The sequence below is a fragment of the Schistosoma haematobium genome, chromosome ZW (genome assembly GCF_000699445.3).
Source record: "Schistosoma haematobium chromosome ZW, whole genome shotgun sequence".
Lineage (NCBI taxonomy): Eukaryota > Metazoa > Platyhelminthes > Trematoda > Strigeidida > Schistosomatidae > Schistosoma > Schistosoma haematobium.
The window spans coordinates 89,090,035-89,116,602 of NC_067195.1; the positions used below are offsets into that span (position 1 = coordinate 89,090,035).

The 26,568-nt window shown below is 42.1% G+C and overlaps 1 protein-coding gene across 1 annotated transcript in view; it reads right to left on the bottom strand.

Annotated features, from left to right (window-relative positions):
* Positions 1 to 13,637, bottom strand: part of COG4 (Golgi transport complex subunit 4) — a 46,510-nt gene extending 32,873 nt beyond the window's left edge. Inside the window, exons 1-7 of the mRNA XM_035734383.2 lie at positions 13,582 to 13,637; positions 9,750 to 9,846; positions 9,627 to 9,709; positions 9,478 to 9,592; positions 9,345 to 9,446; positions 9,240 to 9,312; positions 5,825 to 6,166 (exon numbers count right to left, since the gene is read on the bottom strand). Of these exons, the coding sequence (XP_035587677.2) occupies positions 5,825 to 6,166; positions 9,240 to 9,312; positions 9,345 to 9,446; positions 9,478 to 9,592; positions 9,627 to 9,709; positions 9,750 to 9,824 (790 nt within the window). The 5' untranslated portion in view covers positions 9,825 to 9,846; positions 13,582 to 13,637. The remainder of the gene's footprint in view (positions 1 to 5,824; positions 6,167 to 9,239; positions 9,313 to 9,344; positions 9,447 to 9,477; positions 9,593 to 9,626; positions 9,710 to 9,749; positions 9,847 to 13,581) is intronic.
* Positions 13,638 to 26,568: the final 12,931 nt, after the last annotated feature.

Below are 26,568 nucleotides of genomic sequence, written 5' to 3' on the forward strand. Positions count from 1 at the left end.
TTTTCAATGGGACAAGAAGTTTAAAATACTCCCTAAACAACTGATAAGATCCTTATTCTTCTCCATTCAGAGTGTGATAATGAGAAATTATCACAGCAGTATAAAACGTCAGTTTGAACAACTGTGTAGAGTCGGTAAACTGCACACTTAATAAAATAGAACTGGGAGTTGAGTTATTGAACCAGTCTTGAAGGAAGTACATGCTCCTAGTTTGATGTTTGCACCAGAACCGATATATCTAGTTAGACTTCAGATGGCATGAATAAAATCGATGACAGTAAGATTATTGCGATTATCATTCATTTTCCTCCAGCTTTCGCAATAGTTTTACTATACATTCTTTTTAATTCTATGATTTCATTTGTTTGACTCCCTCTTATTTATTACTTTAGTTTTTACTGCTGTTGGTATTGTAATCCAGAACTCCTTTTCTGTTGATCTATTTTTACGGTGCTTTTGTAGGGCTGTGTCAACCTAGACCGTTTATTGTCTGCAATTCCTGTTTGTCCTTTAGTATCTTCCATGATTTTTACTAAATTCCGATATCAGTGTACAGACTGAGAGTGAACTAAGAGAAAGCAACTTTTTACCGGAGTTTCTGCTTTATAACTCGAGTTGAGTTAATGTACATTCTTTCTATGGCGGTTTTTAGGGACTGATGAATTTTCAGTTTATATCAAGAACTGATTTTAGTTAGACCACAACTGAAAACCAGGAGGCCCCGAACACTTGTTCCGTCATAGTATGAGACTTTCTTCTCAGTGTGCATCTCTGTCTGCAGAGGGGATCAAAACTAGGATATTTAGCTTTATAAGCAAAGATGGATAGTGGCTAGCAGTGAAATTCAGGACGCGCGTTTCGTCCCATATGGGACTCGTCAGCTGGACGTGCCCGCATCCCAGAGTTGGTGTTCGCCCTGGGACTCGAACTCAGCACCGCTCGCTTCAAATGCCATCGCTTTATCCACTCGGCTACTGTGTCCTGCTTGCTTGTACAATGGAACGAAGTTTTGATTCACCTGGTATTGTTTGCTGGTACCTTCCCACTGATTTTTAGGACTTTATTTATTTATTTATTTGAACACATAAATATTGGTACAAGAGAACGCCAATATATATACGCCACACAAAACAATGAGAACTCGAAGAGAAAGAAAAAAACAGTAAGGAGCGTGAAAAAAAGAGAATAATAACGAAGAGGTTGGTGTAAGGTAGTGTAGTAATAATAATAGTAATAATGAGGGAACGGAAAGGTACAATCAGAAGAAATCTTTCAGTTAAGGAAGACACAACCACTTTTTATGAAGAAAGTAAAAGAAGGTTACAGCAGGATCGCCACTGGCTTCTATTCTGAGCCATATCTGATAACGTCTCTAGCCGCTGTGTAGCACCATCTCTCGGACCCCAACCAGGGAGTCGTGAAGGACCAACACAAGCCAGTCCTTTGCAGATTCCTTTAATACCACGACACCATGTCATACACTGACCACCTCTCCGCTTCTTCCAACCAGTCCCAGAGTCGGCAAGTAATGCACGACGTGGAATTCTCTGGGACGACATTCGGAGAACATGTCCAAGCCACCGAAGTCGGTGTTTCAAGATGGTGACACCAATTGCATTATCGTCTCTGTGCCCGAACACACGATGCCGAAACTCTGCATTACTGACATGGTGTTGCCACTGAATGTCAGCAATCCTTCGGAGACAACAATGATCGAACACAGAGAGTCGTCTAACGTCCTCAACTCGGAGAGGCCAGGTTTCACAAGCATAGAGCAAAGCTGCTCTCACCGACGCGTTGTAGATCCGACCTTTCACAGCCAGACTAACATCATGAAGGCGCCAAAGATGGCCCGGATTGGCATAAGCCGCTCTGGCTTTCACTATTCGTGCATTGATCTCATCACTCACGCCACCACTAGCACTTATGCAGCTACCTAGATACACGAACTTCTCGACTACGTCTATCTGCTCACCATCCAGGGTGAGTACAGGATTAGAATCCTGCCAGTCTTGTAGAAGTACTTTGCACTTCGAAGGTGCAAAGCACATACCATACCTACGGACACTGATTGCCAACTGATTAACTGCGGATTGCATGTCTTGGGCATTATCGCACAGTAAGACAATATCGTCCGCATACTCAAGGTCGAGAAGTCTTTCTCCAGGCAACAGATCCACACCACCATTACTTACATCCATCAGAGCTGTTTCTAGAATGTCATCGATGGCAAAGTTGAAGAGGAATGGTGAGATTGGGCAACCCTGCCTAACCCCACTTCTCGAATGGAACAACGGAAACAAGTGGTTGTATACCCTCACTCTGCCTGAGGTGTTTGTGTATAGGGCTTTTAGGATGTTAATAAACTTCTCAGGCACACCCTTCTTCAATAGACAATCCCAGAGAACAGTCCTATCCAACGAATCGAAGGCAGCCCTGATGTCAAGAAACACTACGATTGTTGGCCTTTGAAAAGTATGGCGGTGTTCTAACATTTGGCGGAGGGTGAAGATATGATCAATACATCCTCGACCAGGACGAAACCCAGCCTGCTCTTCGCGAGTCAATCTTTCTCGGGTTTTGAACAACCTACGAAGTATGACGGAAGCCAATAGCTTGGACGCAATCGGAAGTAGACTTATCCCCCGATAGTTGTTACAGGAACGACGTGAACCCTTTTTGAAGATAGAGACAACTATCGACTCATTCCATGACGTTGGTACACTCTCTAGCTCCCAGACCTTTGTAAACAACGTCGTCAATTCCTTAGTCAGAAAGTCACCACCATCTTTAAAAAGAGTCGGAGGTAAGTCATCTGGACCGGGTGATTTGTAACGCTTCAAGAATTGCAGTTCCTTGCGGACTTCCGCCTCATTTGGTGGATCAGTCGTCACCGGCCATGGAGGGCAGGACAGTCTTACCGATGTTGCCGGAGCAGCAGGCCAGTTGAACTGCCCTTCGAAAAATTCTGCCCACCGTCCAAGACGTCGATGGATGTTAGTGATTGGCATCCCATCATCCTCGCAGATTGTTTCACTCACACCAGACTTCTTGCTGCCAGTGGCTCGGATGAGTTGGAAGAGCTTTCGGTAATTACCAGATGCAGCTGCTGCTTCCAACTCATTAGCACGCTCCGACCACCAGGCTTTTCGGTCCTTAAGCAAGCTTTGCCCAATTTCCTTACGTAACATACTTCGTTTGTGGTCAAACTCACGGTCACCCGGAGTAGACCGACGGGCTTCGATGAGTTGTAAGGAGCCTGAAGAAACCCAGTGCTTATAAGCGGGACGTTTCGTGAACCCACAACTGACTGTACCCGCCATTTTCATGGCGTCATGCAATTGCAACCAATGCTCATCTATACTTTTCGGTGGAGTAGTAGCTAGTCTAGAAACTAGCTTGGTCCGATACTTACTTGCAACAGAAGTTGCAACCAGCTTGCTAACATCAATCTTTTGGTGGTCACTTCGTTGGCCACTGAAAAGTAAGGTAAGACTGACGCACAAAATGGCATGATCAGAGTCCAGATAGATACTCCAAAAGGAGAGGCAGTCTTGTACACAACCACGCCAGAGGTAGCTGATCGCGATGTGATCAATCTGAGTCCAGGCTTGAGATGCAGAGGGAGGACGCCAGGTGGCAAATCGGCGATGACTGTGCCGAAAGTTAGTGCTAGCCAGAAAGAGGTTGTGGTCTGGGCACAGTTGCAGTAGACGGTCCCCGTTATCTGACCTGAGACCAACGAGTCCCCATAGGCCACCTAAACGACTCTCTTCTGTGCATAGACGCCCGACCTGAGCATTCAAGTCTCCGGCTAGTACTACAATATCTGTCGAACGCACTTTCTGGAGAAGAACAGATAACTGGTGGTAAAAATCATCCTTGATTGCATCCGGGCTGCAATCTGTCGGGGCGTAGGCGGAGATGACGAAAAGACATCGTTTCTCACCCCGATTTCTTCTCACTTTGATGGAACTTTCTAATCTAACAGCACATAACCAACCGACTGTTAATGGGGATCCAATCGATTAGTGCTGCCTCAGCTCTAGCGCTTAGTGCGACACCAACGCCGGCAAGATCAGACGAAGATGCCACAGGGTCCCCGGATAAGCGCACGTAAAACAAGCTTTTCGAAGCGACAGATGAAGAGCGAATTTGTAGTACTTTACCAGAGTCTTGAATACGGGTCTCGGATCTGTTGTCCAACCTGCATAAATGTGCGAACTTTGAAGTCAGACAGTTTGAATGGTGCACGTGTTTTCCGAAACACTGCTTCAGTACTCATATTCAGTGGTAATATACAATTTTCAACCGGACAGTGACTCGAGAACGTTTAGATACAGTCGAATTTTCACCAAAGGCGAGCCGCTGTATAAGTATAAAAGGGGGTGAATAGTGTGGTAAATAATAATAATAATAATAATAATAATAATAATAATAATCATTTGATTGTTATTCGAAGCGAGAAAAGTAGTTTCCATAGATATAGAGAGTTCATCATTTGCGTGTGGGCTGCGGTACTGCCCGGGTGCCCAGACCGAAGCAGGTGGTTTTCTTAGGGGGCCACACTCCGAGCCTTTGACCTAAAGGTCTAACCCACAAGGCAGTGGAGCATCGTGAGGAGATGCAGTCCCATGGTAGCCGATGACCAACGATTGGTTCATACGCCATTTGTTCCCGCAGGATACTGGAGCCCATGTGCACCATTGGTTTGGGATCCGGTTAAAGCGCCGGACATTCGCTTTTCGTCCTCTCAATTTCGTAAACAACAGCCTCGTCAGGAGGAGGCAGTGAGTAGGACTTCACTGGCCGTGTGAGAGTATTTCGAGAGGGAGAGTGGACTCTCTCCACTCTCGGGCGTACCAGGGCATTTGGGGGCGATTTTTAGGACTGCAATTGATCAGTCTGTTGTTGGCATATGTGCACGTACATCCAGCTGACGAGTCCCAAATAGGATGAAACGCGCGTCCTGGATTCTACTGCTAGCCACTATCCATCTTTGCTTACAATGCTTGTGAATTAGGGCTATATCGATGCAATCCGCACACGATGTATACATGCCAATAAGAGACTGATCAATTGCAGTCCTAAACAACAATGGGAAGATACAAGCAAACAACACCAAGTGAATTCGGATCTTTAGGTCTTGCGCAATATAGCACATTGGTTGGATTAAGTATATAAATCACTGGATTCCGACTAAATGGTCAAAACATCAAGCACTTGCCTCAAGACCTAGAAGTTCAGGGTTCTATCCTCGGTGGAGTCGTGGACGTGCACTAATGTGGAGTCAAATACTAGGACGAAACAGATGTCCAGTACTTCCAGGTTTTTAACTGTAGTCTAACTAACGTCAGTTTGATATAAGCTATACTAATTCATATCCACCAAGTAAAATGAACTTAAACCTAGACTTGATCTGGAAATCCAAATGGGATTCGAACAAAAATAGTAACAATAACAATAATAGTTGTATGCTTTTTTTAAACTAGCACCTAGAGAACGAACCACCACTAACCTCACACTTCATGGTTCGATAATTAAGATGACTGATCTGATTAAGCTAATCTAGTTAATTGCGCATTAGTAATATATCATTTGCTTCCAGTAACTAACTCGAATAAAAATTATCTCGTCATGTAGGAGAGGGTATAGGAAGATGAATAAAACATATTTTGCTACCATAACAACCGGTATTTTACAAATTCTTAACACTAAAATGCTTTTGCGCCTTGTAAACATTTCACATTGAAAATGTCAGAAAAATTAGCTTCAGCACAACTCTCCTCGTTTCTTTAAATGACAATAAACATTTTATACTTACCACAGTATGTTTCGACGTACATTGAAATATTTTTCAATGTATCCGCAACAAACTCTAAAATTTCTGTGATTAGATTAGCTGATGCAAATTCAGATGATTTTGAAGATGATTTATAAGTAGTTATCAATATTTCACATTTATTTGAAATGTATGAGCAAAGATATGTAGAAAATCGTCGAATTCCTTCATTGGTTTCGCCCAATAAGAAAAATATCTTTAACAAATGTACTATATTCTTTTCATCCCGTTTCGAAATATATTCATCGAATTTCCCAATTGCCATCTTTACGAGAATTTGTCGACTGTCATCCAGAGTTTTCAATGGGTTATTATCAGGATTATCTATAAAGTATTATTTTAGATCATCATTAGTATGACTATCACAAATAAGAGACCATTTTCAATCGAAGAGTAGAAACTATAACACGCAATATTTGAGGATAGGGTTTATAAAATCAGAATAAATATAGTATGTGTATGTTGGCAAGTTAAACTGTACAGCCGTGTTGCAGTTTGATGAGCTGAATCAGTACCAGGATTACAAACCACAGAGAAATGTAGAAATTCTCACAAATCTGTACTGTGACAATTTGAACAAGATTATAATTTTTTTCTACTAATTAGACCCCTCTCCGGCTGTGCCATAATAAACTTTAATTTATATTTATAATACAGTATAGAAACCATTAAAATGATAGAAAAAAGTACGGAGGTGTACGAACTAATTAATTATCCTTTTAAACTTGATATCACCATTTAGTTCTATTGGGTAATAAAAACCTTGTTGAGTAACATATGCCTGTTACTGTAATAGCTAGTTCGTGGAGCTTGACGTCCGAACATGTTTCAATATGTTGGCTTCTCATATTAATATACTGTCAAATTGGCTTTTATATATATGGCTTTAGTTTGCCCCTTGTTTTTGAAGTATACTCTGAAATTTTCGCCGTTCATTATCATTGATATTATACTAGTATTTCGACTCATTTGCTACTTTTTGTTGATGTCATCTTTTTTATATCCCGATAAGAATAATGAATGGTAACTTTTGGGATCCATTTATGGACCAATACTATGCGTATATCTTTATCGTATAATTATTAATTAACTAAACTATTCAGTATTCATGTCCCTCTTATTATGAGCTATATTTTGACCTATGAATTATTATACGATTCATCATTCTTGAGTTATACCCAGTCTATCAATTACTACCTCCCACATTCACAGCCACTTTTGGCCAAATCTTGTACAAATGTTGTTTCCTATCTTATGGTACGATGAGGTCTGCCTGGTCGGTATATAAACGCAGTATGTTTGAAATAAATGATTTATATCGCAGAGGCTGAGATGGTGTTCTGAAATTAGTAGGCTGGGCTAGGTAGGAAGCAGGACCGATAAGGACTTTGGACTGCTCGTACATGTTTTATGCGTCATTGGTCCGATCGATAATCTATTGTACTCTAATTGGCGGTATCATCACGTTACACATCAACAGGACACAGGGCACAAGTTATAACAATCTTATTGAGCTACCATGAGATCCTAACCTGGGCTCAAACACATTTGTGTCAAGTTATATGTTGATTATGACTAATTCGTAACTCCTTAGACACTTTATTGATTTCCAATTAGTCAAATCACCATCATGGTTATCAAAAATAGAGGACATTCGTAGGTTACATGCATCAAATCATAGGTATTTTCGAAGCATTGCTCGTGTATTTTGGGACCACAGAATAAGCAATGCCTGAATTAAGAAAGGTTACGAGGTAGGAATGACAAATAGATTGATGAGGTAGTCAATCTTCATCAAGTGAGGTGGTTGAGACGTGTTACGTATGTACGTGTGGGAGTAGGCTGGAAGAAAGTTAAGAGCAGCCAAACCGAAACATAGCATCAGTCCGTGAAGTCAGTAACATTTGGACTTGGCCATGTTAATAGATATAGACTACCTTATTGAGGTACGTGCGGTTATCGTAACCAATAGTTAGGGACTTTAAATGACATGGCTCAAAATCGTCTGCAATAGCGCAGTTGCATCCATTCCTTGTCTTCACCTAAATTCCTCATGAATCTCTTGTTTTATTTCACTAATTTATATTTTCCTATTGAATCGTATTTTCGGTGCCTAATCTTTCCTATTACCACTGATACGGTGACTACATCTACTATTCTGGGACTTGGCCTGACAATTTCATTTCTCAGTGATGATGGGGTATGAAAACTTGAATTGACATACAAACGCACCAGGTTCTACGTAGTGACTGACTGAGACCATCACCATACATTTGACAGGCGTGGAGCATTCATTTAAATGCGTCTAGTTTCTCACCTTTAGACTTTATAATGATGATATTAATATTGTGACTCATCAGCCAATTACGAAGCTCCATACTCGGATTTGAGTCATGTTTTGTGACGACTAGTGATAATATCTGAATACTTAAACCACAGAATTTGGAGTTTAAACCTACCCTCCACTGGTCGATAGCTTAATGTTTAAACCAACAAGCCACTGATTCACTATTGAAGTATTTGGAAATGTTTCACTTTTTTATTCCTTTTACTTAACGGAATAGTGTTCGACTGATACAACGGTTAGATTACATCAATCTTCAAGAAATTGGCAATAAACGTCACCATCAACATATATAGCAGTTAAACGTAAGTGGCGAGAACAAATAGCCAATGTATGCTAAGTTTTCATACCATAACCAATGATAGAACTGTGACTTCTAGACTATTCTGAACTTGTAAGTTTTTGAGACATGTTATGCACACTCCTGTTACGTCATATCCTGATCAATGCTAAGCGATCTGGTAGGTTGAGAGGTTAAAAGCGACCACGAAATCATCTATCTAAGCTGTGTGGGAGAGGTATTGAATTCTTGATCAAGGTCCTCTAGATAATCGTGGTAAACAGTTGAAGAACTTGAATAAACGTGGCTCAAAATAGGACTTAACAACATAGATCCATTTATTTCCTACTTATCTCTAAATTCCGATTTTAATATAGATACTTTTAGTCACTTACTTCGGCTAATACTGCAATTATTTTGGCATCTATTACTTTCACGTTGTTAGGCTCTTCCTTCATTTGTTTCGACATGAAGTATAGGGGCTGTCCGAGACATATTTCTAAATGGTCCCTCATTATGACTGAAACATGTAGTCTTCCCACTTTCATATAATTTGCTGACCAGGATCTCATGTTAGGCATGTAGTTACAGGTTATTGGGAAGCTATCTCTACTTCCAATAAAACCACAAGCATAGAAGTCGAAGTAACAATTCACAACCACTTTTTAAGCAATTCATCAAAATATGCTTTATATATGTAAGCGAATGAACCCGGACAGTGAGAAAACTACTGGTTTAGACAGCTGATATTTTAAAGTGAAAAACAGGCTTACCCGCTGATAGACGAGAGATAAGAGAAATTATGTCTCTCTCCATTTCCAGATAAGTAAACACGTAACCAGCGGCCTAAAAATAACTGTGATAATCAACTAAGTTACTTCATCTAATTTAGAGTCCATGAGACATCGTTTCACTCCAACTGCACTGTTTCTTACAGTAATTATATGACTAAGTTTATCTACACAATTAAGAACATGATTCTGAAAAATATTAGGAATTCAATAAGATTACTTTCACAAAATCTAATTGCTCCACTTTCCCACTGAGCTGTAGAGCAAGTTTTGAAGCACAGCCCACCAATCTTGAAGAATTTTCGGCATTTATTTGTAACTTATGGAAATCAGGTCTACAGAAAAAGTATAGCTAACGGGCTTGCATACATTAAAGAGTTTATCTTTTTTAATTTGTGCTCTATTTCACTTCTTCTAGCAAGTAAGTTCTTGATTTCATCAGATACATCTGCCTGTAAAATCAGTTTTATGCAAAACTCCAATATTACTTACCTTAACATTATGGGACTTCTCAACTAGATCCTTAAGCTCAGAAAAGTCGTCAATCGTGCATACATCAGAGTTCATGATATTGGTCAGAGTCCAGTTACTTTTAAAAAAAACAATCCCAGAAGAATTAGATGTTAGGTGTGGAAACTAAAACTCCGCCTATACCTCTTCTAGGGCTACTGCCGTTCCCAAGCCAACACAAACGAAGAGGGTTGGGAGTGGGGTCGGCAACCCTATCCCGTAGAAGACAACCTAGCTGAAAACAAATACTAACCAGAATAAACAATTTAAACCACTTAAACTCTGTTCTCCGAGTTCAAGCATCTTCATTCAGAAGAATTATCACGCCTCATCATGAAAGCCGAAATTCTTCGGAAGTCACAAGGTCGATGCCCCTTCTAACAGCCAGAGCAACATTCGTTATAGGTATACGGAATGTCCAGACAATGTGGGAGACCGGGAGGATCAATTAAATAGCAACGGAAATGATACAAATTGGCAGTTCTCGGAATCAATGAAACTCATAGGACCCAAACTGGACAGGAAAATTAGATTTGGGAAAGATGCTCACGTACTCTGGTCACGAACAAGAAAATGCTCCACACACTCACGAAGTTGCTCTGATGCTGTCGGGACAAGCACGTAATGCACTTGTAGGATGGCAATCTCATGGATCCTGGAACATCAAAGCATCCTTCAAAACAAAGGAGGGAATTACAATGAATGTTATCCAACGTAATGTACCCACCAATGATAGTAATAACGATGATAAAGATCAGTTCTACAAGAGGAAATGTGAAACAACTATATCACACGACGAAGAAACTGGTAGGGGAATATAGTAAACCAGAGAGACCGGTCAAGGACGAAGAAGACTAGCCAATCACCGAGATTCAAGAACAGGGGAACATATGGGTAAAACACTTCGAGGAACTCTTGAATAGACCAGCTCCATTGAATTCACCGGATATCGAAACAGTATATACAGACCTTCCACCAACGATCGAAGAAATCAATTGTGGCCGTCACACAAATCAACAGTGGGAAATCAGATCGATCTGACAATATACCAGACGAAGCACTAAAGTCAGACATAGAAGCAACTGCAAACATGCTCCAAGTTCTATTCAAGAAGACAGACAGACTGGAAAGAAGAATACCTCGTCGATATACCAGAGAAAAGAGATTTGAGCAAATGTGAGAACTACAGAAGCATCATACTACTATCAGTACCAGGAAACTTTTTCAACAGTGTTGCTGAACCGGATGAAAGATTCAGTAGACACCCAACTTCGGGTAAAACATACCGGATTCCGAAAAGATCGGTCGTGCACTGATCAAATCGCGGCACTATGGATTATTGTTGAACAATCAATTGGATGGTACTCGTCACCATATACCAAATTCCTTGACAATGAGGCGTTTGACAGTGGGATAGGACATTATGGGACCTTCTTCGACACTATGGATTGAGTAGCTAAGAAAATCGTCAACATTATACCGAATTCATACGATGGACTAAACTGTAAAGTGGCGGATGGAGGACTACTGACAGACCCACTAGAAGTGAGGACCGGTGACAGATAGGGTTGCCTACTACCCCACTTCCTATTTCTTCTGGTGGTTGGCTGAATTATGAAGACCTACACATCTGAGGGTAAGAACAGAATACAATGGACAGATTGCATGCAACTAGACTTGGACTTCGCAGATGACCTAGCCCTTCTATCCCATACACATCAACAAATCCAGGTGACGAACTTATGGAACTCAAAACAACTGACTAAAAGCTATTATCAAGGTCAGAATTTTCAATAGGAACGTCAATACAGTTCTATTGTATCGAGCCGAAACTTCCAGAACTACTACAACTACCAGCAAAAACGTACAAGTATTTATAAAGGGTTATCTAAGCAAGATACTCAATGTCCGCTGTTGACCGAATACCGCCAGCAACAGCCCTACGCCAGGAGAACAAACCAGGTTCTAGCTGAGGAGGAAATTAGGAAAAGACGTTGGCAGGTGGATAGTACATTACAGAAATCATCAAACTGCATCACAAAGTGAGCGCCAACTTGGAATCCTGAAGGAGAACGGGAAAGAGGAAGGCCAAACAACATATTGCGTGGAAAATTGGAAGCAGATATCAACAACACGAACAGTAACTGGAAACAATTGTCGAGGAAAGAGTTGGATGGAGAATGCTAGTGGGTGGTATTTGCTTCTCTATGTGTAAGTAAGCAATCAAATATTGCTTATTCCTACGTAGTTATCTACCTTTTTTTTACTAAAGATATCGAGAACATCAAGCACATTGAAGTCAACTTCCTTTGTAACACGCTATGCAAGCCTCTGGAATAGGTTGCTAGTAGACATCCGGTTTCGAGACCGACAAGCTGGATTTCGTAAAGATCGATCGTGTACAGACTGAATCGCAACTCTACGGATCATTGTGGAACAATCAACTGAATGGAATTCACCACTCTACACCGACTTCATTGACTACGAGAAAGCACTTGATAGCGTGAACAGGACAACACTATGGAGGCTTCTTCGACACTACGGCGTGCCTCAGAAGATAGTCAATATCATACAGAATTCCTTCGATGGATTAAACTGCAAAATCGTGCATGGAGGACAGTTGATAAACTCGTTCGAGGTGAAGACCGGTGTCGGGCAAGGTTGCTTACTCTCACCCTTTCTCTTTCTCCCGGTGATCGACTGGATCATGAAGATGTCACACTTGGGGAGAAGTACGGGATACATTGGACATCTAGGATGCAGCTGGACGATCTAGACTTCGCAGATGATCTAGCTCTTCTATCGCAAACGCAAAAAAAGTGCAGAAGACGACCAGTGTAGCAGCAGTCTCAGCAGTAGTAGGTCTCAACATACGCAAAGGGAAAAGCAAGATTATCCGATACAACACAGCACGAAACAATCGAATAACACTTGACGAAGATTCGGGAGATGTAAAAACCTTTACATATCTGGGCAGCATCATTGATTAACACGGTGGATCTGATGCAGATGTGAAGGCGCGGGTCGGAAAGGCAAGAGCAGTATATCTACAACTGAAGAACATCTGAAACTCGAAACAACTGTCAATCAACACCAAGGTCAGAATTATCAATACATATGTCAAGACAGTTCTACTGTATGGGGCGGAAACCTGGAGAACTGCGAAAGACATCATCCAGAAGATACAAGTGTTTATTAACAGTTGTCTACACAAGATACTTCAGATCCGTTGGTCAGACACTATCACCAACAAACTACTGTGGGAGAGAACAAACCAGATTCCAGAGGAGGGAGAAATCAGGAAGAAGTGCTGTAAGTGGATAGGACACACATGGAGGAAAGCACTCAACTATGTCACAAGGCAAGTCCTCACATGGAATCCTCAAGGCCAAAGGAGAAGAAAAAGACCAAAGAACACATTACGTCGATAAATGGTGACAGACATGAGAAACATGAACGAAAAGTGGATAGAACTAGAAAGAAAGGCCCAGGACAGAGTGGGTTGTCGGATGCCGGTCGGTGGCCTATGCTCCATTGGGAGTAACAGTCGTTAGTAAGACATCCGGTTGGGTCAATCGCTTCCCCAACTTATATCTTTCCTAAGTTGCTTTATGGACCAATTCGGAGTTCCCCACATGCTCAATGGAGCTTAATAAATTATGGTTTCTCCGGAGCATTTTACGCCTGTAACAAATTTAACTTACGCGTTCCCTTTTTCACTTAATTGTGAGGACGGGGAACAAACCTTCAAATTTACTTATAATTAATTTCGATTTTGGGCTGTGCGCAAAGCAGAAATAAGTGATACTATTACCCCTGAAGCGCTGCCCGCGCTCTTCATGGTCACAGCTCATACTAAGCGCTCCTTATAATTACTCTACAACGACTACAAACGTCTTGGAATGATCTGACCTGGTGTATAACATGAACGCGATATCATTTTTGAAAGTGATTGTAAAAACTGCACTGATAGTGAGATACTGTGACATAAACCTAACTAAGAACACTGTAGCGGTAAATAAATCCCTAAAATAAATAGCTCTGTAAGTTTTCGACATTGGATGCTGACCACATGTTTTAATGGACTCGCTTAGCTGAAAGCGCTCGACCATGCATCCGCACCAGATCACGAGTGGGAACGCCATGCTCAAAAACCCCTGCAATCACCAGCCAGATTAGATCAGACTATTCTCAATATATTGATAGCATATCAAATATATCTTCGAACTTCCTCGCTTCTGTCTTTTGATTTCGTATGGTGGGTACGCTTCATATTAGAAGGTGTTACTGGTTAAAGCGTTGTCAAACTCTGAACACCTGTGGCATCTTCAACACCATAGTAAGTTCTGCCTTTAGTACTGGAAGGAAACAAACCTGAGAACTATCGACCCGCTAGGCTAACGAGCGTTTTTGTTAAAATTTTAGACAAGGGGTTGTTTAAATACCTTCGACGAAAGCCGGATCGGAGGAACAGCATGGTTTTAGAATACGTTATTCCTGTCTCACAAACTTGTTAGTGACTCATGAAAGCTGGTGCGTCCTTAAGGACCAAGAGTTACCTATAGACGTAGCCTGCATTAACTTCAGAAAAGCTTTTGACAAAGTTCCGCACAACCGGCTGTTATGTAAGTTAAGAAATGTCGGGGTTGAAGGTAATCTATTAATATGGACAAGACTTCCTAGTTGGGCGCCAACAAAGAGTACGGGTAAACTTAAGTTGTCTAGCTGGGAAACTGTGCTTAGCAGAGTGCCTCAGGGTGCAGTTTTGGGGCCAGTGTTATTCCTCTTCTGTGTGAATGGCCTCCTTCATCTAATGTCATCATCAGTCTTGCTGTATGCTGACGATGTCAAGATATGGAGAGCAATACGGGGTGAGGGTGATAGCTAAGAACTTCAAAATGACCTGGAGAAATTATCTGAATGGTCTCAAACCTGGCAGTTGCCGATTAATACTTCCAAGTTTACTGTGATGCATATCGGTCATCAAGTTGCGATACATACATGATGGAAAACATTGAGCTACAATGACGTAGGGGTCATCGTTAGCCAAGTCCTAAAAACTACTGCACGTTGCCGTGCAATAGCAACCAAATGTTTCAAAACCCTATGGTCAATACGTAGGGCCTTAAATCGTGTCGACGCTAAAACTTTTTTGAGTTTTTATACAGTATTCGCGCGTTCTAAACTTGAGTACCTCATACAGGGGGCTAGCCCCTACTTACAAAAAACAGTGAGCTTTTGGAGAGGATCCAGAGAACAGCAACTAAGCCGATTCCCTGAAAAGCGAAGCTCCCATATGATGATCGACTGGCCAAACTAAACCTATTCCCGTTGTCATATAGTAAAACCAAGGGTGACTTGATTACAACTTTCAAATTACTTAGTGATAAATTTGCACATGATATGCCTCATTTTTGTCTCCTAAAACAGAGAATTTACGAGGACACTCCATAAAAGTTCATAAGCCCAAAACAAATTATTAGTTAGCTAACTATCGACTTTCCCACCGAATTATCAACGGGTGGAATTCATTACCTTAGCACATGATTGGAGCTCCACCTGTCGACCACCGCGAAAGAAAGTTGGATCAACTGAAGGACCGTCATCACCAGGACTAATACAGGCCATCTAATATCCTGTCCTCCCCCAAACTGGAACTGGTTAACTCTGTGGGATATCTGCCCGAATGTACTGCCTTCTATTTTTATTGACTTCATCTATTTATCAACCCCTGGTAGGAAGCATTTTATGTACAAACTATTGTTGTGAATTATAGATCGTTTCTGTGAAAATGACATGTGCCTGCTCAGGAAGAAATATACCATTATATTATTATTGAAACCTGTTTTATATCCCAACTATCCTTCGTAAGTGTTGTGGCATCTATTCATAGTGTTTATACACATATTCCAGATTTCCGGTGTTCATACTCAAGTGACTCGTGGCATGTTAATAATAACACGTCCCAGAAATGTTTTCTACGCCTCATTCGCTTTCAGATTTCCTTTTCCATCTATGGAGGACAATAAGATATCTTACGTGTTGAACAAGAAATTAATAATAATGATACAGACTCAAATATAGCTTTAAACTTATTCTATTCGCCTTCAACTGACCCATTTATATTGGACGACCAATCTTTAGAAAAAGCACGGTTTCGTACTGCCAAAACGAAAACCTGCAAAATATTGGGACTGGGTGGACCAGATACATGCAGGATCTTATGAGTCCAAGACCTAAGGTGCAGTACAATGTGATCACTGTTTGTTTGTGGAGGCAGCTACCAAATGCTAGTGACGCCATGACAGCAATGTGTAAAGATGAGGAACAGCAATGATGGTTTATGTTACAAGTCAATATTTGTTGGTTCTGCGACGCATTAGAGAAGTGCGCGCCGTATTACTGGTTACAGCAAGCTGCAGTCAAAGCATCCACCTGAAGCATGAGTCCTATCCATTTGATGTACGTAGCACTAAATCTACCAACGACGAGGCAACAATAGACCTCAGTTCAAAATTAGACATAATTTGAGACAATATAGAGTTTTCACCGACGCTTTAGCCTTTCAGGGTCATATGAAGCAAGGTGGGGTACTTTAAAATATGAGGTGACGTAGCTGATAAGGTATAAAAACTAGCTCGAGCTGTTTTCCCGGATCCTTGTGTGTTATCGTCATACTTGTTGAAATCGTCAAAATAAGCACTGGAGTTAGTGATCTCATGCAAACTTTCATGTTTAACGCTTGAATGTCTAATAAAATATTTTGTGTGGTAAAATAACGCACTAAGTCGCAGAATTACAGTACTATCAAATAGATGATATATAGATATATTGGCAGCGGAATACTGGCTTCGTGCGGAAAGATTTGGCCATTAGAGATTCGCAACATTCTGAAATCGAAACCCATCACTGTCATGGAAATTATTTTATATAAATAGGATATTCGAAGTTATTTAATTCTTTCCTGTAACACGCAGAGTAACGAAAAGATTAAGAGATTATAGTGTCGTCAATAAGGATGGTCGACATTTTTCGTTCGAAACTGTAGTTTCTAGGCTCAGGACTGGTTTCGAACCAGCTAACTCCACAATCAACTGCTTTTGCTGACAGTCAAAATTGTAGAAGCTGATGTTGGCCTATATATACGCCATAGTCTAGAAGCTGCATTGGGAGAACTGTTGGTGACGTTAAATCCCCAGAACTCATTTGGGAAAGGACCTAATTTTGTAATTTGATTTAGAAAATTTGAATTTCTTTGTTTTCGTGCCAAAGGCGCTCTTGTCACCTTCATGTCGTAGTTCTCACTGAGAATTATCTTAAATGCTATTGGTTAGTTGCATCTTTCAGTATGCCATTTGGTAACTCTCCAAGGACGTTTTGCGTCGTATATATACATTTTAAATTGTGTTTGTTGTGATCGCTCGTTTCTGGCTGTTTGCGGAATATATTTCCCCATTCCAAGCTTGGTCTTCTCCCTCTACCTAGCGGGGCTGGGACGCATCAATAGCTAGCTTACTGGTCTTTAGTCACCGAGTCTTGTTTCTCGTTGGCAGATTAAGTGAACTCGTGATAGCTCCAAACCTAGCAAATTTGGCGACGGTGGCTCCGGAAACACGGATCCTTCTAAACTTGAATTATTACTCTAGCAGCAGACGAAACGTATCCGGGTGTTAGCAGATACAAAACTTATGTCTAATACTCAACCAAGCAGTTCTAATCCTACTGCTACTGCGCCACCAGTTGATGGTATCCTTAACAGTATCTCCGAGTTTTATCACGATCCGGAATCCATTGTCACGTTTGATATGTGGTTTCGACGTTACGAAGACTTATTCAAATTTGACTTTGCTAATCAGGATGATACTTGGGAGGTCCGCTTGCTGCTTAGAAAGTTGGGTCCTAGTGAACTAAACAGGTATTGCAACCTAATTCTGCCCCTAAACCCACGCGATCGCTCATTCTCAGACGTCGGTTGCCAACTGGAATCTACATGCACCCGGACAGGCCATATGAAGCCAGGACCGAGCACAAAGGCAAGTTGGAGCTGATCATTTCACTTGTGGACTGTCTTGATGATTAAAAAAAACGTGTAAAGGACAGGGCCTACCAACCCGGCGAACCTTATATAAGTAGGCTACCTGTCCATTCACATATTGCTCATAAAGACAAACTGGAAGTAGAAGCTCACGCGTTTCAAATTGAAAGCATTAACTGCTTATACATGGTCGCCCCGAATTTACCAAATAAAATGGATGAGCTACGTGAACTTAGCAATGCTACTAGTGCTCATGTAATAGGAATATCTGAATCTTGGATAGCTTATGGCGTTATGGACCAGGAGCTACCAATATCCGGGATGTCTCTGTCTCACAATGAAAAAAAAACAGGAATTGGGTGTGGAGTGGCCTTATACGTACGATCCTGCCTGGAGGCACATCAAGTCCACAACCTAGATTTTATCAATCTTAATGTATCCGTATGGTGCTCTGTAAGATTATCTACTACTTCGAGGTGCCTAGTCGGAGTCATATATAGGAAGCCAACTGCCGATATCAAGTATGACAGTCGTATGCTCGAAGGACTATCCCGCCCTACGCGTCTCAGCTTCACTCATATCCTGATTCTGAGGGACTTCAATCTCTCTAGAGCCAATTTCGCGGAACATACGTACATTGGAGGTGAAAACTCAGCTGAAGCTCGGTTCTTCAAACTCATTGAGGATTTGGGATTATACGAAAGTGTGAAGTGGGCAACTCGTTGGAGAAACAGTCAGACACAGTCGCATTTAGACCGTGTATTTACAAACGAAGAATTTCTAGTTGACAACCTCTCAATTCTGGCTCCCCTGGGAAAAAGCGATCACGCCGTTATAGCCTTCAGTTTTGTCAGCAAAACGGAACTAAGATATCCCACCAACAACACGCGCTGGAATTTCAAACGGTTGAATGTGTCAACCCTACAGGACTATGTTAAACAGGTGGATTGGGATGTTCGCCCTCAACTTGATGTAGATGCTCATTGGGACTTCTTAGTGCACACGCTCTTATGTGGTACAAAGTAGTCAGTTCTTCAAACGGTGCTTAATAGCGAAAAGCAACCTACAATCATCAAGGACCTCACTCTTTGCCCGCTAAGCCGCAAAAAGCACTGTTGGGCAGAATACAAACAACAATGGACCGTATAGGTAATAAAAACATATTAGCAACATATGCACGAAGACTATAAGAGAAGATAGGCTTCAGTACCAGACAAAGCTTATGGACAAATTTGCCTCTAATCCCATTGCGCCATACAGAGGGAAGCAGCCTCAATCCTGGCAACGCCGCTTGGCGTGATGTTCTCACACTCGCCAAGTCGAGGCAAACTACCGGAAAATTGGAAGTTGGCTCACATCACACCAATTTTCAAAGGAGGTCGACTCAGCGCAACTCCAAGTTACCGACCGGTGGCTCTTCTCTACATACCTTCAAAAATCATGTAGTCCCTGATATGCAATGGTATGCATGACTATTTACTGTCCTTAAATTTCTTCTCACCCCAACAGTATGGTTTCAGGAAGGGCAACTCTTGTATAATCAACCTGCTGACTGCGGTGGACAGATGGACAAGCATCCTCGATTGCAAGGGCAAGGTTGATATCACTTACTTTGATCTCTCCAAAGATTTGGATAGGGTAAACCATATATATCTTATCAACAGGCTGGAACGATTGGGTGTCAGACCACTTCTAATTGATTGGCTCATTTGATATCTGAAACACCGACACTTTAAGGTCAGGTTTAACTTCACTTTACCTCAGGCTATGGAATGTCCTAGCGGAGTCCCCCAGGGCTCAGTACTAGGGCTTCTTCTCTTCCTGATCTACATTAATGATCTTCCTCAACAGGTAACGTCAGATTTATTACTTTCTGCCGATAACGTGAAACTTTGGAGAAAGATACGCAACCAAAACGATATACAGGCACTTCAGAAGGATCTAACTCGACTTCACAGTTGGGCAGACGATAGCGGACTTACCTGTAACACTTCAAAGTGTAAAGTAGTCCATCTGCGACATGGTTCAGACTACAGTTGCAACTTAAGAAACTCCTCTCTAGTAGTATCCTGAGTCGAAAAGTATTTAGGAGTGCTGGTACCCTTCGATTTGAAGTCTTACGATAACTTTGACGAAAATTCCTTTCGAGCAAACCTTGCACTGGTAACATTGAAGCGCATTTTGGCCAGTTTGACGTTAGAATTTTCCACATAACCTTCAACAGTTTCATCCGTCCCCATTTAGTATTCCCTCCTCACTCCAAAAGGATAAGGACGCTCTGGAGCGTATCCAACGGCGAGCCACGAAATCAGTTCGAGGACTCAAATTTAAACCTTATGTAGAGCGCCTCCAATCAATTAGCTTTTACCCGTTAAAGTATAGGCGTCTTAGAGGTGACCCTCTGATGGCTTACAGTATCCTTAACACTTCGGAACATTCTCTTAAACACCTACTTAAGCTTAGTTCGAACGCTAACCTAAGGAGTAACACCCAGAAACTGGAGAGACAACATAGCAAAACGGAATGTAGGCATAATTTCTACTCCTTAAGAGTTGTCAGATGCTGGAATTCGCTGCTGACTGAACTGGTCCAAGCGACTTCTCAGGAGTCCTTTAAGAGGCAACTTGATTTATTCTTAAGGACCAAGGACAGCATCTTACTGTGATTTATCAATTTCGTTTTCCTCTTTTGTTGTTAACATACCTAGGTTCCTGCCTGGAGGATTTGGTGATCCCCTGCTACTAGACACGGAAGCCTGTTAAGCGAAAGCTTCTTCTATTCCGTCCACAGCCATTTGAACCATTTGATTGGAAAATAAAATAATACCGCGTGAAAAAGTAACGATGTACTACATAAAGAGGTTTCAGGGGTACATATCACGAAAGTAATACTACTTGGTAAATGGGTTGGAGGCAAGAAGGATCTTGAGGCTGGTTCTCAGGAATTTCGGAGAAAGGGATATATTATTAAAGAACACAAAAAACTCGCGATTCAAATGTTCAAATCCGACAAGATTGGCAACTTGAGGATCAAATCAAGTGGAAGAATGCTCCTATGGAGTTGAGAACTCGCATGTTAAATGGCGAAAATAACCTTACCATTAAGGGTTTTCAGGTAGTCAGGTCTTGGAAGCCAATGCTTCCGAGGCCTGTATGGGTAGAACGAATGATTACCAAAACACCTTAAGTGTATGCTACATGAACGCCCGTAGTCTTAGAAATAAAATGTCCGAGCTAAGCGTGATGGTGGAAGAATTATGTCCCGATATAATCGTTGTTACAGAAACTTGGTTCACCGTAGATGTAGACTGTTCTCCCATCATCGCAGGCTATATCTGTATTAAAAGTGATAGAGTTTTACGTCTCAAGGAGGGAGGCATAATGCCATATGTTAGGGATCACTTTCGTATGCAATCAACCATATCGGAGGCTCATGTTAGTGATACATGTGAGGTTGCATGTTGTAAGATTAAATCTAGAAATGGATTAGTGACTATAGAGGGAATATACCGTAGTCCGTCTTGTCTTGCTGACGGCTTTATCCCAAGACACATCTGTTCTTGGAGTATGGCAGAATGTTGTTTCATCATTGGGGACTTCAACGCACCGCATATCAACTGGATAGAGCCTACGGCTCCAGGTGAAGGTTTCGATAGCGACCTTTTATCAACCGTTATTCAGTGTGCACTTGTACAATGTATCACAAAACCCACACATATTGACTTGAAACATGATCCGTCACTGCTGGACCTCGCCCTCACCCACCACTCTGAGGATGTCTTTGATATCCAGCACCTTCCTCCACTAGTGAACAGTGATCACGTTGTAATTCACTTTAAGTTTAGGACACATGGTATACACTTCGTATCAGTTCCATCCCGTCCCAATATCTGGCGAGCTAATATTCCGGCAATCAGAAACTGTGCTATCTCGACTGATTGGTCGGCCGACGCGGATGGATTGATCAAAGATGAATGGAATAAGTTTAAGGCTACATTCGAGTCTGTAACGTCGCCGTTTATCCCATGGTCAGCACGTAAGCTATCACATTGCCCTCCATGGATTAATAAGGAAACCCGGAAGCTGTTAAAGCGTAGGAAACACTTCTGGGACTTATTCTCGTTGACAGGTCACGAATCATTTGAGCGTGAGTACCGAAAATTCCGGAGCATTTGTAAAAAAGTCATAGCTGAATCCCTTACTACTTACGAATGACTGTTGGTATATGATAGCCATACTTGTCCGAAACAATTGCTTACGTGTGTTAAACGGCGAACAAAACGTAGTGATGGCATTCCCCCGTTAATGTTACACAAAATACCAGATTCACCAGCCGAATCAGACTAGGCAAAAGCTGAGATTTTTTCGATCTATTTTAACGGAGTCTACTCTACGCGCATTGTTACAACCCGACCGTAGCTGCTACCTTGACGAGGTGGTCGGGCTTGCCTATCGTGATGACCCAACCGAGCTATATTGGCTGGAACATATGTTCCTGTAGGTTCTACCATGCCAGGCAGGTCGGTTGGAGGACGGTAAGACTAAAAGCAGCAATTCAATATCTGAAGGCGAAGTCGTACTGCTGACTGTACAGAGGTGTGACAACAGTGAGGTGTTTCCCTCGGACATCCAGCATGACAGCGATGCTGCCTTCCCACAAGGAGGGATGGGGTTAGAAGAGGTCGACCCTAAAAATGTCACACCTCACCTTACCTCACGGATTTCCGTCTCCGGCGGTAAGGCTCTTTGGAGAACGGAGCTAACACATTAAAAACCTTCCGAGAAAAAGCCGTGCGCGACCGGCCTAAAGCAGCTGTCCCTTGGGCTCTGCGGTCACGCTCCCAGGTCTTTAAGACCAACACTAATCCAATTTCCTTTTCAGGTTCCTCAAAAAATACCCCTCCATGGTGTGGGCAGCCGGGAAGTGACACCAGCCCTCATACCCGTAACAGCACATGAGACCAAGTTGGTCACATTCAAATCCTTCCTACACCTCCTAATACCTCTCTTATCTCCATGACTAACCCTCCTCACGTCTCTTTATCACTTCACACCGCTACTGCAAACGATTCGAGTACGCGGAACTTTTATCCTTGTCTCCTGAAACCACGCTCTAAACTACACGTTGGAGCTTTTGACGTCCGAACACTGCCAAACGGGACAGCAGGCTTCCTTAGCATCGTGGCTCAAAGAACGGATAATGGTGACCGTCTGTTGCAGCTATTCTCAGATAACCGCCTGTTCCTTGCAAATACTAACTTTAAGCATAAGGAAAAACATCTTTTAACATGGCGACCCTCTGATTCGTCCCAACGTTGGACTCAAATAGATCACATTGCTATTAGCCACCGATGTAGGGGTTGGATAGAAAACTGTCGCTCATTCTGGAGCACGTGCTTAGATTCAGATCATGCTCTAGTGCGAGCGCGTATTTGCGTGCGTCTTAGTGGACGTAGGAAAGACGCCTCACAGAAACCTCTTAGGGTCCTATTTAATGGTAGTCATACTAAGAGCATATTTCAGGAACAACTAGGAAAACAGTTAGGCAGCCATGCAGGCGATGCCCACCCCGATGCACCATGGAATGATATCCTTAAAGCTGTGGAAACAGCAGTGATATCTGCTAGTACGGTGACCTGTAAGGTTAGGGAGCAACACTGGATCTCAGCAGCATCTATCGCACTGATAGATGCTCGGAAACTCATTCCACCTGGCTCTGAACATAATGAAGGGCGGAGTCAGCTCAAGCGAAAGCTGACAAGAAATCTACGCAATGATCGCGAACAGTGGTGGGTAGCGAAAGCAAGAGAGATGGAAAAGGCAGCGGCAATAGGTAATAGCAGACAATTGTTCAGACTTGTTAAGGAAACCGGAATTAGGAAACCGACTGTTAGCGAAACAATCTCAGAGAAAGATGGACATATTATTCATTCTCAATCCAGGAGATTGGATCGATGGGCAGAACATTTTATTGATCAGTTCAAGTGGCCTTCAGCCACACTTCGGTTTCCCACGATCTCCAGTCAACCTGAATGGCAAGTTAGTGTAGGTCCTCCGACTCTTTACGAAGTTGAAAAAGCCATAGGAAATCTGAAGCGAGAGAGAGCAGCAGGCCCTGATAGGTTTACTCCTGAGATTTTTAACGATGATGGTTCAGTGTTAGCAGTGAGATTAACTGAGGTTTTAGGTAGAATTTGGGAACTGGACGTTATCCCATCTGACTGGTCTCAATCACTGATTGTGGCAGTCTATAAGAAAGGACAAAGATCCTCTTGTGACAGTCACAGAGGAATCAGTTTGACAAATATAGTGTCTAAAATATTAGCTTCAATAATACTTCGACGCCTAACGAAAGCTCGTGAAGAACAGACTAGAGAAAATCGGTCTGCTTTTCGGCCTGGACGTGGTTGTATAGATCAGATATTCACACAACGTCAGGTTCTGGAACACAGACACACGTTCAGACGCCCCACAATGGTAGTATTTCTCGACCTTAAGGCGGCATTCGACTCTGTTGATCGTGAAGTTCTATGACAGTGTTTGTCATTGAAAGGAGTACCAAAGAAGTACATTAACCTTGTAGAAGCTCTCTACTCGAACACAACTGGCCGAGTGAGAGCTTATGGCGAACTGTCATCAGAATTGATTACCTCAAGTGGTGTTCGTCAGGGCTGCTCACTGTCTCCATTCTTGTTGAACTTTGTCGTGGACGTACTTTTAGAGATAACACTTTCCTCGTCTAAATTTCCATGGGTTGAACTTCTACCGGGAGGTTCACTTGTTGACTTAGAATATGCAGATGACATAGTTTTATTTGGTGAAGACGCTGACAAAATGCCGAGTCTTCTGACCACTCCAAGCAACAATGCAAGCACGTTCGGGATGCGATTCTCCCTCTCGAAATGTAAAATGTTGCTTCAGGATTGGGTTGCATTGACACCCGAACTAATGATAGGTAGTGAAGTAATTGAGCGTGTCGACCGCTTCACTTATCTTGGAAGTCTCATCAGCCCTTGTGGTCTGGTGTGTGACGAAATCTCAGTACGGATACAGAAGGCTCGACTAGCTTTTACCAACTTGCGTCATTTATGGCGTAAGCGAGATATCCGTCTATCAACCAAAGGACGTGTTTACTGTGCAGCAGTTGGTTCCATCCTACTTTGTGGCAGTGAAAGATGGCCGGTAAGAGTAGAGTATATTCTAGGGTTACTAGTATTTGATCATAGGCGTCTTCGAAATATTGCTCGTATATCCTGGGGCTATCGAGTAATTAACGCAGTTGTTAGGAAACGGGTACTATGTAAGGATGGCGAATCGATTGATGAAGTGGTGAAACTTCATCAGTTGAGATGTCTGGAACACGTGTTACGTATGCCCAACGACCGACTGCCTCGACGTGCGATGTTCAGTGGTATAGGAGTAGGTTGGAAGAAAGCTAGGGGCGGCCAGAGCAAAACATGGTTCAAGTCCATGAAGTCACTGACAAGTGGACTGAGTCATGTTGGTAGGTGTAGACTACCTCGTTGGTGACCATGAGATGAAAGTAACCGATAGTCAGAAACCCTGAATGACATGGCTGAAAATGGTTTGCAATGGCTCAGGTGCATGCACTCTTTGTGTTCTCCCAAATTTTGATCTCTTAGTTCCTCCTTGTCTCCTTTCTTTTTCTCTTCCAAAATTACAATTATATTATTGATGGTAAACCTTTTCTAACAACATAAAGACTTAGGAGTAATAATAAGTCATGACTTAAGAACAACTACGCATTGCAGCGCAGCTGCTGTCTGAGGTTTTCGTGAGTTATGGTCACTTTGCCGAGAGTTCAAATCTTTTGACGAGGAAATGTTTCAAATTTTATATTCCACCCACATAAGACCACACTTAGAGTACTGTATCCATGCAGCTAGCCCATGTCTGGTAAAGGATAATAACTCACTTGAGCGTGTCCAGCGTGTTGGAACGAAATTAGTGAAGGGTCTTTCCAAACTCCATTACGATGAGCGTTTAAAACGCCTAAACCTTTTCCCTTTGTTGTATCGTAGCACACGAGGAGACCTTACACTGGCATTTCATATCTTTAATTAGGATTTGTGTGTTAATATGTCTTATCTTTTTGCTTCCTCAAGTACTAATAATCTACGCAGTCATAGCAAGAAGGTTCTCAAAGCGCGATTTAATAAACTTAAGATGTGGCCCCGCTCTTCTCATTGAGTAATCAATGACTGGAACGCCTTACCCGAACAAGCGGTACTAGCCCCATCAGTGAATATTTTCAAGGAGAAGCTGAACATTCACTGGAAAGCAACCTGTCAGCATTAACACAGGTTCACTAACCCACTATCCTTATAATTGAAGACTGAATTCTGGATTCTGAAAGTTCTCAGAAAAATCACCTCTTGAAAGTTACACTTGTCACGGTTGAAGAAGGGAACCTGATTCTAAGTAACTCACGCAAACTGATTAGATCTGGAATATATGTCCATGAGGATCTCAGCCTAACTGACCGTATTAAGAGACGAGCTGCAGAAGTGGAAATAAACGAGCGCCGCCGAAACGGTGAAAGAAACCTCGTTCTTAAGGGTTTTCAAATTGTAAAAGTTCGGAGCAAAACGATCCCCAAGCCACTCTGGGTGGTAAGGGAAAGTTCTCCACGGACTTAAAGGTATGCTACACAAATGCTCGCAGCCCACTAAATCAAATGGCGGAGCTCAAGTCAATGGTGGATAAAGAAAAACCGGATGTTATTGCTATCTCGGAAACTTGGTTA